Source organism: Harpia harpyja, chromosome 2 (genome assembly GCF_026419915.1).
Source record: "Harpia harpyja isolate bHarHar1 chromosome 2, bHarHar1 primary haplotype, whole genome shotgun sequence".
Lineage (NCBI taxonomy): Eukaryota > Metazoa > Chordata > Aves > Accipitriformes > Accipitridae > Harpia > Harpia harpyja.
This window is the reverse complement of record NC_068941.1, coordinates 67834130-67846540: the sequence shown is the minus strand read 5'-3', so window position 1 is coordinate 67846540 and position 12411 is coordinate 67834130. Positions and strand designations below refer to the sequence as shown.

General features: G+C 49.2%; 1 protein-coding gene and 1 long non-coding RNA gene across 8 annotated transcripts in view; one reads left to right on the top strand and one right to left on the bottom strand.

Annotated features, from left to right (window-relative positions):
* Window positions 1-180: 180 nt before the first annotated feature.
* On the bottom strand, window positions 181-1353 carry LOC128138793 (uncharacterized). The gene is made up of 2 exons (XR_008234152.1): window positions 1043-1353; window positions 181-595 (listed from the first exon to the last, which is right to left on the bottom strand). It is a non-coding gene; the product is annotated as an uncharacterized LOC128138793 (long non-coding RNA).
* A 70-nt stretch (window positions 1354-1423) lies between these two features.
* Window positions 1424-12411, top strand: part of PCDH7 (protocadherin 7) — a 301457-nt gene continuing 290469 nt past the window's right edge. For all 7 annotated transcript variants that reach the window (XM_052780292.1, XM_052780290.1, XM_052780289.1 and 4 more), the window contains exon 1: window positions 1424-6271. In XM_052780292.1, coding sequence (XP_052636252.1) covers window positions 3074-6271 — 3198 coding nt within the window. In that variant the 5' untranslated portion in view covers window positions 1424-3073. The remainder of the gene's footprint in view (window positions 6272-12411) is intronic.

Here is a 12411-nt window from a genome sequence, read left to right as displayed (position 1 = left end):
CTCTGCCCCTCTGTGCCTCTGGGCTCCCCAAGGAAAGAGGTGGCAACCTGCCCTCCCTCCCACATTCACTCACCGCCCCAAATGACAAAGACACGCTGTGACCGTTGCTTTGAACCACCTCAACATATCCGGCCGCTTTTCGCTCAAATATGTCATCGCGATGAAAGAGAGACATTTCACTACATTCGCCTGTATGCATCTTTATCCAAAATAACCATTTAAAAAGAGGAATGCACACACGCACACACAGAAACCGCAACAACTTGTTTTCCCACATGTGTTCTCAGGGGGAGAGAAAGCAGCTGGATTCCTGCCTCCCCCTCGCTGCGCACACGCACACGCACACGCACACACACACGCACACACACACACACATGCACGCACTCGCCGGTTCTCTTCCCACTGGCTGCCCCATGCTCGCCTGCACCCTCCCTCTCCCGGCAGCCCCCCGGAGTCTCTGTCTTTTCCCTCCGGGATCCGAGCGGAGAGGACAGGTACAGGAGCCAGGCATTACCCAGGGCGCAGGGGCAGGGGCATACAAAAGCCATAGGCGATTAAATGGCGCAAAGTCAAAAGGAGAGGCGAACTAGGGACGCTAGAATAAACAAAGTTGAGCGGAGAGCTTTAACATTAAAGTTTATTTCCCACTTACCCAGGTAGGTGACGCTACATTTTAGCAATCATCGAAGCAGCAAGTCTCTGCTCGGAAATAAATCTGTTACTTCTCTACATGTGTTTATTCTACTAACCCTCTCGCCCGCTTCCTGATCATCTTCTCCGAGGGATTTTTTTTTTTTTTTTTCCCCTCCCAGGAAACCCACAAGCACTCTGAAAAGACACATTCAAATCATGGTAATGGGAAGAACATGAACACAAAGACCAAAAGGCTCAAACAGCACTGGGAACAGGACGAAAGTCTGAGATCTAAGGCACCCCCCCTTCCTCCCCGGAGTTTTATGCAGTTACAGTGACTGCAGCTATTTCACAAAAGCACCGACACAATAGGGGAAGGTGGGAATCTGTGCGAAACGAGTTTTCTTACCAGCGTGATTCCGCAAAATGCAGAGCCCCGAACGTGCACCAGCTCTGCCTAAAAGAAAAGCGAATAAATATTTGCTTTAAAAATCGTTGCTCGGTTCACAGTCTACAGCGGAGGTGGGGAGGGAAAGGGTAGGAGAGAATCACTACAGATCACGGGTTTGAGAAGGCAACAGCAGCAACACTCGGGCATGTAACGAGGATCGGTTTTGAGGACTGAACTGGTGTTTTGCGATGAGCAGCTATCCCGCTTGCAGCAGTAGCAGCAGCAGAGACAGAGGGTAAGGCTGGGCTTTCTGGAGTGCAGCGCTTGACTCGTCCTCCCTCCTCCTCCTCCTCCCTCCCTCCCTCCCTCACTCTCGCTCGCTCTCTCTTTGCTCTCCCTCTTTCTCTCTCTCCCTCTCTCTCTTTCTGTGTGTATGTAGCGCAGGCGGCTCTGCTGCTGCAGCGTCAGGGAAGAGCTACCGAGAGAGGCTTCAGCAGCTCCCACCACTTTGGGCAAACTTGCCGGTTTACTGCTTCTTTTTTTTTTTTTTTCTTTCTTTCCGAGTGGGAAGCTTCTCAGTTGCCATTCAACATTTTAAAGCACAAGCCGCTCTGCCGTGAAAGCGCCTGATCCACACTTCTCTGAAAGACACAGGAGGGAATACACAATTGCAGATTTCACCCACCGTGGCGGTGCAGATCACAGGAAACAACTGACTGATATAATTTTATTTGCAAATAGAACTCTGTTTTTGTTTTTTTTTTTAATCGCTTCGCGGCTCTTTTCCCCTCCCCTTTGCCATTCCGCTTATATGGATGTAATTCAGAATCTGTGTTAATTCACGTGGGGGATCCAGTTACATCTTGTTCCGCTCCGGGTATATTTACGAGAGACCAATAATCGCCTTTGGACACATAGTTTTGTTGCTAACCTTTGAACTGAAAGGATCAAGTTCAGATCTGGTTACCTGCATTGGGACGGGAAGGAAGAGGAGAGAGAGAGAGGGAGAGAGAGAGGGAGAGACTGCAATCTCATTTGTGAATCGCTCTCAGTGCTGCAGATCCAGATTGCTATAACACATGCAGTGCAAATGCAGGTAAGGCACACACACAAACTGCGGATGCAAAAACAAACTTGGGACTGTTGTGTGTGTATGTTCATATCTACAGCCTGGCAAATTCTGGGCAAACGGCTTCTGCAGTTTCTGTATCGTTGCTTTGTGACTAATGACCTTGCGCAGAGTTGTTAAAAAAAAATCCGCTCCGGAGAAAGAGCTGAACATTTTAGGCGATCTCTGAAGATGGATTTGGGTGCTTTTCTGCCAACCAAAGGGGATATTCTGTGGACTGCTCTGTAATACAGGGGGTTCTTCTCCTATCAACTGTGCAGCTACCGACATTATTGGGATTTTTATTTTTTTCTTTACCTTTTTAAATTATTTTTTTTAAAGAACTGCCCATTGCTAAGAGGATTTGGAGTTTTTCCTGACACAAGCCCTTTGAATAAAGCGAATCACATTTTTTTTTTTCCCCCGTGTGTGCACAGAGGGGGAAGAATAAAGCTAATGCCTTGGTCGTAAACGGCTGAAAGAGAGAGAGAGGAGAGAGAGAGGGAGAGAGAGAGAGAGTGAATTGTAGTTAACTCTAGTGTCGAAGAAGACGACCTGGGGGGGCTTCAAATCGCACGGTGCTGCTCCTGCTTTTATTGCAAACCTCGCAAAGTGATTACAGTAAAATCAGACAGGAGGAGGAGAAGGGGGAGGAGGAGGAAAATCCCATCCTATCTACCGAGATGAATCTTTAAAAAGCAAAATACACTGTCCCGTGAACTGTAAGTATATCGCAACTGGAAGGCAGGGAGAGCAGCAGAGGAGCCAGCGGCAGGGTTTTGACCACCAATTGCACCAGCCATGAGACAATAAGTTTCCAGGAACAGAAGGATTTTATAATTGATCGCCCGGACGCTCAGCCGCTCTGTTGGCTTACCGGGGGAGTTTACCGGGGGGCAGGTGGGAGTGAGGGGGGGGGGGGGGGGGTCGGTGCGAGGAAGATGAGGAAGATGCGGACTCTACTTGGCTTTGTGCATTGCTGCTGCTGCTGCTGCTGCTTCTTGCTCCTCCTGCCTCCGCCGCTCTGGGTCAGCCTGGCAGCGGCCAAGCAGCTCCTGAGATACCGGCTGGCCGAGGAGGGACCCGCCGACATCCGCATCGGCAACGTGGCTTCCGACCTGGGAATCGTGACGGGCTCCGGAGAGGTGACATTCAGCCTGGAATCGGGCTCCGACTATCTCAAGATCGATAACATGACCGGGGAGCTGAGCACCACGGAGCGGCGCATCGACCGCGAGAAGCTGCCGCAGTGCCAGATGATCTTCGACGAGAACGAGTGCTTCCTGGACTTCGAGGTGTCGGTCATCGGCCCCTCGCAGAGCTGGGTGGACCTCTTCGAGGGCCGGGTCATCATCCTGGACATCAACGACAACACCCCCACCTTCCCTTCCCCTGTCCTCACGCTCACCGTGGAGGAGAACCGGCCCGTGGGGACCCTCTACCTGCTCCCCACCGCCACCGACAGGGACTTCGGCCGCAACGGCATCGAGCGCTACGAGCTGCTGCAAGAGCCCGGCGGGGACGGCGGCCGCCGCGGCGGCGGCGGCGGCGCGGGGGGGGCGGGCTCGGCCGCGGCCGCGGCCGCCTCCGAGAGCGCCCTCTACCCCGGCGGCAGCAAGCGGCGGCAGGAGGCGGAGGCGGCGGCCCGCAGCAGCGTCTTCGAGCTGCAGGTGGCCGACACCCTCGACGGGGAGAAGCAGCCGCAGCTGATCGTCAAGGGCGCGCTGGATCGGGAGCAGCGGGACTCCTACGAGCTCAGCCTCCGCGTGCGGGACGGCGGCGACCCGGCGCGCTCCTCGCAGGCTATCCTGAGGGTGCTGATCACCGACGTGAATGACAACAGCCCCCGCTTCGAGAAGAGCGTCTACGAGGCGGACCTGGCGGAGAACAGCAGCCCCGGGACCCCTATCCTGCAGCTGCGAGCCGCCGACCTGGACGTGGGGGTGAACGGGCAGATCGAGTACGTCTTTGGGGCGGCCACCGAGTCTGTCAGGCGCCTGCTGCGGCTGGATGAGACCTCCGGCTGGCTCAGCGTCTTGCACCGCATCGACCGGGAGGAGGTGAACCAGCTTCGTTTCACCGTCATGGCCCGAGATCGGGGCCAGCCCCCCAAGACGGACAAGGCCACAGTCGTGCTGAACATCCGTGACGAGAACGACAACGTGCCCACCATCGACATCCGGAAGATCGGGCGCATTCCGCTCCGGGACGGGGTGGCTAGCGTGGCCGAGGACGTGCTGGTGGATACCCCCATCGCTCTAGTGCAGGTGTCGGACCGGGACCAAGGTGAAAACGGCGTGGTGACCTGCACCGTGGTGGGCGACGTGCCCTTCCAGCTCAAGCCAGCCAGCGAGGGCGAAGGGGAGCCGCAGAACAAGCGCAAGTATTTCCTCCACACCTCGGCCCCTCTGGACTACGAGGCTGTCCGCGACTACAATGTGGTGATCGTGGCTGTGGACTCGGGCAGCCCCAGCTTGTCCAGCAACAACTCCTTGCTGGTGCGGGTCGGCGACACTAACGACAACCCTCCCGTGTTCAGCCAGGCCGTGCTGGAAGTCTCCTTCCCGGAGAACAACTTGCCTGGAGAGAGGGTGGCCACAGTGGTCGCCACGGATGCGGACAGTGGCAAGAACGCTGAGATCACCTACTCCCTGGAGGCCTCGCCCCTCTCCTCAGAGGCGCCGGGCGGCATCTTCAGCATCGACCCTGACTCTGGGGACGTGTCGGTGCAGGCGGTGCTGGACCGCGAGCAACGCGACACCTACGAGTTCCAGGTGACGGCCCGGGACAAGGGGGTGCCGTCGCTTCAGGGCTCCACCATGGTGGTGGTGCGTGTAGCGGATCGCAACGACAACGAGCCACGCTTCATGCAGGACGTGTTCACTTTCTATGTGAAGGAGAACCTGCAGCCCAACAGCCCCGTGGGCATGGTGACCGTGATGGACTTCGACAAGGGCCGCAATGCCGAGCTCAGCCTCTCCATCCAGCCTGGTGACCACGATCAGGCAGCCGGCATCTTCTCCATCGAGAATGACACCGGAACTATTTTCTCCACTGTCTCTTTCGACCGGGAGCAGCAGACGAGCTACACTTTTAAGGTGAAGGCAGTGGATGGAGGCGAGCCACCACGCTCTGCCACCGCCACCGTGTCCCTCTTCGTGATGGACGAGAACGACAACGCGCCCACGGTCACCTTCCCCAGCAACAGTTCCTACACTGTGCTGCCGCCCTCCAGCAACATGCGCACCGTGGTGGCCACAGTGGTGGCAACCGATGCTGACACTGGTCTCAATGCCGACCTCAACTACAGCATCGTCGGGGGCAACCCCTTCAAACTCTTCGAGATTGACCCGGCCAGTGGTGTGGTGTCGCTGGTGGGCAAGCTGGCCCCCAAGCACTACGGCCTGCATCGCCTCGTGGTGCAGGTGAATGACAGCGGGCAGCCGCCCCAGTCCACCACTGCCCTGCTCCACGTCTTCGTCAACGAGAGCCTGTCCAATGCCACCGTGGTGGAAAGCCAGGTGGCCCGCAGCCTCCACACGCCCCTAGCCCAGGACATCGCCGGTGACCCCAGCTACGAGCTGAGCAAGCAGCGGCTTAGCATAGTCATCGGCGTGGTGGCTGGCATCATGACCGTCATCCTCCTCATCCTGGTGGTAGTCATGGCCCGCTACTGCCGCTCCAAGGGCAAACATGGCTATGAGGCCGGCAAGAAGGACCACGAGGACTTCTTCACCCCGCAGCAGCACGACAAGGCCAAGAAGCCCAAGAAGGACAAGAAAGGCAAGAAGGGCAAGCAGCCCCTCTACAGCAGCATCGTCACCGTCGAGGCTTCCAAGCCCAACGGGCAGCGCTACGACAGCGTCAACGAGAAGCTCTCGGACAGCCCTGGCATGGGGCGGTACCGCTCGGTCAATGGTGGCCCGGGCAGCCCCGACCTGGCCAGGCACTACAAGTCCAGCTCGCCGCTGCCCACCGTCCAGCTGCACCCACAGTCCCCCACCGCCGGTAAAAAGCACCAGGCCGTGCAGGACCTGCCCCCGGCCAACACCTTCGTGGGCGCCGGCGACAACATCTCAATCGGGTCGGACCACTGCTCCGAGTACAGCTGCCAGGCCAGCAGCAAGTACAGCAAACAGGTAAGAGCGCCGCGGCCCGCGCACTGCCCCGCGGAGCCCCCGACACGCCTGCACACACACGCAGACACGCACCCCCACGCACACACCCCCACAGCGGGTGAGGGAGCGGCGGTGCCCGCCTCCCCCCGCCTCCCACACCGGCACAAGCAGACGCGACCGTCAGGTTCAGTGACCCGTTCAGCCCGGTATCTCCGCCCCCCGCCGGCAGTCAGGCGCCCGGACCCGCACGCAGCACGCAGGAAGGAGAGTCAGAGATCTTTATTATTATCATCGGGATTATCATCATTCCCTCCGCTTTCCAGATCCGGCAGCCAACCGGCCCGTCCGTGCAGCCGCACCGACGGGGGCGCCGGCGGGACCGCGGACCGCCCCCCCCCCCCGGGACCCGACTCTTCCCTCCCCCCGCAGGCGCAGCAGCAGCCGGCCGCGGGGGCGGGGGGCGGCGGGCCGGGGACTCGGTCGCCAGCCCAGGCAGCGAGCTGTAAGGCAACCCGAGATGCCTTTATGAGCCGCAGGCCAATCCCGGCGGTTGGGGGCGGGGGGGGTGTCAGGAACCCCCACGCAGGGGGGCCGCGGTCCCCCGTCCGCCCCCGCGGTCCTGCCGCCCCCCCCCCGGCCCCGCCTTCAGCGGCCGGTCCCGCTCACAGCGGGCGCTTCCCCCGCCGTGATGCTTTCCCAGCCTCAGAGCGAGAGAGCTCCGGCTAAGGAGGAAAGTTTCGCCCCGGTAGCCAGGTGTTTTGGGGAAGGAGGGTTGCTGCCCGCCTGACACTTCCTAAAGCTCTGGGTGAGAGGGGATTTGCAGCCGCCGCGCTGAAGCGTTAATGGCTGTAATTACCACGTCGCTCATTAGGACCAAAATGCTTAAATAATCTACAAAGCCTGTCTGCGGTCTAACTCACACCGCAGAGATTGCACTCCTTGCAGCAGTTGCTCTGAATACACATAAATGTTAGTGAGCTTAGAATGGCACCCCAGTATGTTTCCACTGCCCCCCCTCCCCCGCCTTGTATATCACATGAAATTCATTCATTCAAGCTGAGAGGCCCTGATTTGCCAGCCCAGCTGCTGCACAGCTCTGTCTGCAGCGAGCGCGACTGCCGTGAGCCCTGCGAGAGCGAGGTGTGCCTTCGGGAGCGCCGCGAGTGACCGGCGCTGATCGCGGCCGCCTTGGCGGAGGTGGGTTCAGGGAAGCTCCCAGAGCCTAAACCCGGTGGTGGCAGGGACTTCTTTACAGTCCTTGAAATAGAATAGGGGTAGCACAGGGAGGAATCAAGCTCCTAAGCGAAAGCCTTCGTTTTGTTTATTTTACAAGACACATATGTAGCCTGAACAGAGGTCACTTTTCTTTGGGGGATAGTAAAATGAGAGACTTAACACCTGGCGATTTCCATTACATCTTTCCATGTAAGATAATATTCTGAATGTTTCCTCAGCTACAGTGCACGTTACACAAGAACCTAGGGATAAATGAGTACTGAGTCATGTAAATACAGAGCCAAGTCTGGAACAGGGAAATTCTGACTAGTTTGACAAACCCACTTTCTTTTCGACTTATTAACATGCAAATATGGTACACTATGACTTTTTTTTTATACTTTGAAACGTCTGCTAGTCTACTACAATTGAAGTTTTACAATGTGTTGCCAGTTTTTGCATTCTGCTCAGAAATACTTAAAATACTGTAAAAGAAAATGAATTGTGTGAGCCACTCAGTCCTCCCAGATCACCAAAAAGAGTGTGATTGATGAACTATCTGCCAGTATTTTTGTGTATGTTGTTTTATAAGTGATACACATTTATAGAACGCTTGACACAGTAGTTTCTGGGTGATACATGTCATTAACTCTCTCCTGGAGAGTACATTACAATTTCAGTTTGAAAATAGTCTGTATAAAATACAAAGTGCTAAGAAAGTTCCTAAGCTTCCATCTACTAAGGCTTATTAAGCACATAGTAGATTATGCCATTTTAGTGAACACTGGAATAACGAAATAGCAGTGGAACATACGCTAATCAGATACTACTTCTTTCTTGCTGTTGCAATTCATCTAAACATATGAATTATAAACTGTCAAAGTGTAAGTTATTTTCAGTGTAAAGAAAGACTTGCATGCTAAGTGTAGGAATGGTGAAGGATTACACCATACAAATTACTACTTTGCTTGATAAGAAACTCCCAAACTTATTTAAGATTCTATTACAGAAATATGCTTTGAATTACTTAACATTTTTCAAGGATATATTTTGATATGCAATACATTAGAAGACTTCTTAGTAGAAGAAAATGGCTTTATTACACTTTTACTTGCAACAACCAAACTGAAAGAATTACTTGCTGAATTGCTCCATTATTTATCTAGTTTGTTACAAAACCAGTTTCTCAGTGCCGATAGTCTTCCTGTGCTAAATATTTAGTTTGTTATGAAGGTTAGTTTACCTGAGCAGTTCATAGTCAATATTCTAATGCCTTGTCTTTTTAAATATGCAGAAAGGATTTGCACACTTGTAAAGCATGCACGTAAGTTAAGGAAAGTGCCCAAGAAAACAGCAAAGGTAGTGCTAAATAACAGACTACAGGAGAGGCTACCAGGCACAAAACTTCTGTTACCACTTTCCTGTGGGTACTTGCCAAGTTGCTGCTAAGTGACATTTGTATAGTTTTGTTCATGCTTAGTAGTGGGGACATTAAGACTTATTTGCATAAACAATATGTAGACTTTTCACATCTCAGACATTGATAGTGGAGCATTTCGCAGTTTATCAGGCAAAACACATGAGGATTCTGAACAGCCAAACCACGTGGAGCTCTTGCTCAGCACATTGTTTAGAGAGAAATGCAAAGCAGTTGAGATACAGGGTTCTGATGTGGTATACATCAGATTGTTACATAGTTCAGCGGCACATGTGAAATAGAACCAGTGGCATATTAACGTGACCATGATAGGGAGACTGGTTGAAATCTCTAAGGCTGCCTTTATTTACTCATTGGCAGTTCCCTTTGTTCTAAGGAGACATTAGAAGGTGTATAAAGTTTTAGAACAAATAAGCGGACACAGCAGAACGTACCTGCTCTAAGTTACTGGAGATGAGAGCAATACTAATTTCCCATTAGTGTAATTAGAATTGGTAATTGATACTTTCGTATATCTACAATATAGCAGTCAGGAAATAAAGTCTCTACTTACATGACCAACTGGTGTACCCTAGTGAATGCAAGTTGGTTTTGTTCTGATTATTTGATACTTCCTTTTAAAGGTAATGCATTGAATTTCTTATATGAGTTCCCAAATACATCTTGTTTGACACAGTACTGTATAGGAGAACTTTAGCAGAGAAAACTATAAGCTATTTGTAACTCTCCTCCTTCTTGACATCAGGTGGTTTATAAAAAGTTTAAAACTAAATTCTGTATTCAGTAGTCTTCTGACATTTCACCGTCACTTTTTTAGAAGGTCTTACACAAGTTTGACTCCTATTCTTGTCTCATTTAGCATGGTATTACTCTGAAATATTCTTTTAGGCTCCCATTTATTAATTCTCTCCTGTTCAGTAAAGTACTAACACATAACCACTCAATGGCAAACAAATGTTTAAATCACTAGTACTCCATAGGTCTTAATCACTTGCCGAAAGTTAAAGCTATACAGAAGTGTTTTGCTGAATGGGGATGAGTTTAAGCAAGCGTTTTTCTGGATCACAGATTTAAAATCTGAACCCTCCAGGTGCTGCGCATTGCCTGTGAGGAGCCTGAATACTACTAACTTCCAGCAAAGACAGCCAAAGATAAGGAAAGCTCAGTGCCTAAGAGGAATAATTTAGCAGCTTGGAAGGTTGCATCCTTAATCATAATTCTAATCATAGATTTTAATTGTAAATAATTGTTTATTTTCTCATGTTAGTTACAGATATATCTTTATAATATATGCTGTTTTTTCCACTTTGTTTCACAGTGCAAAATAGTCACATATGAGCAGGTTTATTTTACTGAAACTTTTAATCACAAATATGAAATTAGCATGTTAACAACCACTGTTTGAAGAACAGGCCTTTTAAACCCTGTTTATATGTTTACATTTTTGGGCCATCATGTTGTCTTGGTTTCTTTTTCACTTGTTCTGCTCAACAAACAATGATTATTGGCTACTTAAAACACTGCAGTTGTGGTGGTGTTGGTTTTTTGTTTTTTTTTTTTTAAAGATATTGGTCACCTCTGGTAGGGTTAGCAGAACCAGTACAGGAATTTCTGAGCAGCATTATTTCTTCACTTGGGGTATTTGCTTCCTGGCCAATTCTGTAATCCTTTATGAATTATCCCTATGCCTTTTCTCCTTGGAAATGTAGTGTTTAGTGAAGAAAAATGTTTATGATACCAGTGTGTCCTGACACACCAGTTAAAACTAGATGCATTTCCTATAAAGTCTTATTTCCATGAAAGTGAAATATGTAGAAATTAATTTCTGAGAAAATTCTTTGTACGGTAGCCAGTTAATTTGTTTCATAACATTTCAAACATTAATCAGTCTGTTGCAATGTAGAAGCATTTTGACTAGTTGGTTATCATGTATGTGAATTGTATCTATAAACTAAATGGGTCAATTTCCTCATAAATATGCACATATAACCAGCAGACTTAATAGGACCTAAAATTCATCCATCAAGGGAGCAATCAGTTTAACCATGCAGGAAAGCATAATCTTTTTTCTTGCTTATGTACAGACACACACATACACACAGGCGCTTATCTCAAAGACTGCTTTTTATAATCACAAAGCAACTCTCAAGAATAAAGTTTTTCACAACTAAGCAAATGTCCCACAGTATAATAATCGTAAAAATAACAATGTTATGGTAGCACTAAATGCAACGTAGAGAAAAAATATGGGAACATTGTCATTAAGTATAAACTTTTACTTTGGCGACTTCTTTCACACATTAATCTGTTTGGTGCAAAGTGTACAGAAGTATATTTCAAATTTTCTGTTCTCAATTTGTATTATATTAAATACTTTACAATTAGTTTTTTTAAGTGACCCACATTTGACCTTCAGTAACAAATTATCATGAAAGAGGGGCTAATTAAACATGAAATAGATGGATTGTTGATGCTTTAATTATCTTTATTTAACACAAAGTGTTCCAATGATAAGTGCAGTCTTTATTTTTTTCCTCTTCAGTAAAATCATCCTGTACAGTGTGCAAATGACTAAGTTACCACTGAATCATTCTGCACTCCCAGGGGATGTGCAGAGCCAAAAGGGACAGGATCTGAGTAAAGGAGGATTCATGCTCTGAATAAGTAAAGAACTGTACTATTATAGGCAAGGGGTAGCAAGAAACATCTTTAAAAGGATAGAGTCTGATTTATCAACTCAGACAGCTCTCTGGCATTGTACATACTGATATGAACCTGGGTTATAACCATAGTTAGCAGTTTGACTATTGCTGTGTCAGTGTGTGTACTGTAGCAGTGTATTTCTGAGTGTTTCTTCTTTCTTTCTCTCTTTTTTTTTTTTTTTTTGATGTTCAGTTGCCTTGTTTTCTAGTATTTGGGATACTTGCTAGTTTGACCAACTGTCAGTTGTGTTTCAGAGAAATACCTGTCCTGCAGCTTCAGGCACATTTTCCTATAACGATTTTCTTTCAAGAAGGCTTATGTAGTTAGTGATCTGCTGGGCTACTTTGAGATGTAAAACTTATCAAATTGGTTTTGCATTAAAATACAAAAGAAAATCAACAGACTTCAGAAGTAGTTAACATTGTGCTTATGAGTCAATTAACTAGATCCTTCACAAGCACTGTGAACTCTTCCCTATATTTGCTGAACATTGTAGTATTTAATTACTAACCTTAACAGGACACATCATTTTCATTTTCCTTGACTATATATACAGGAAATATTGATACAGACATATGAGCAATTTGGTACACTATTTAGCAGGCTGGTTTTCTAAGTATTCTAAGCAAGTCTGCTTCTAACAGATATCTAGAAACTGTTAAAGCTGCAAAACAATTTCCTTTTTTTCAGTCTTACGCTGCATGTAATATGTTCCATGTAATTTATGTTCTACATTTCTCCTTTTTTAAAATATTTATTACTTTTTGTAGGTGTTTTTATCTCACCGTGTGCTCAGGCAGTGCTA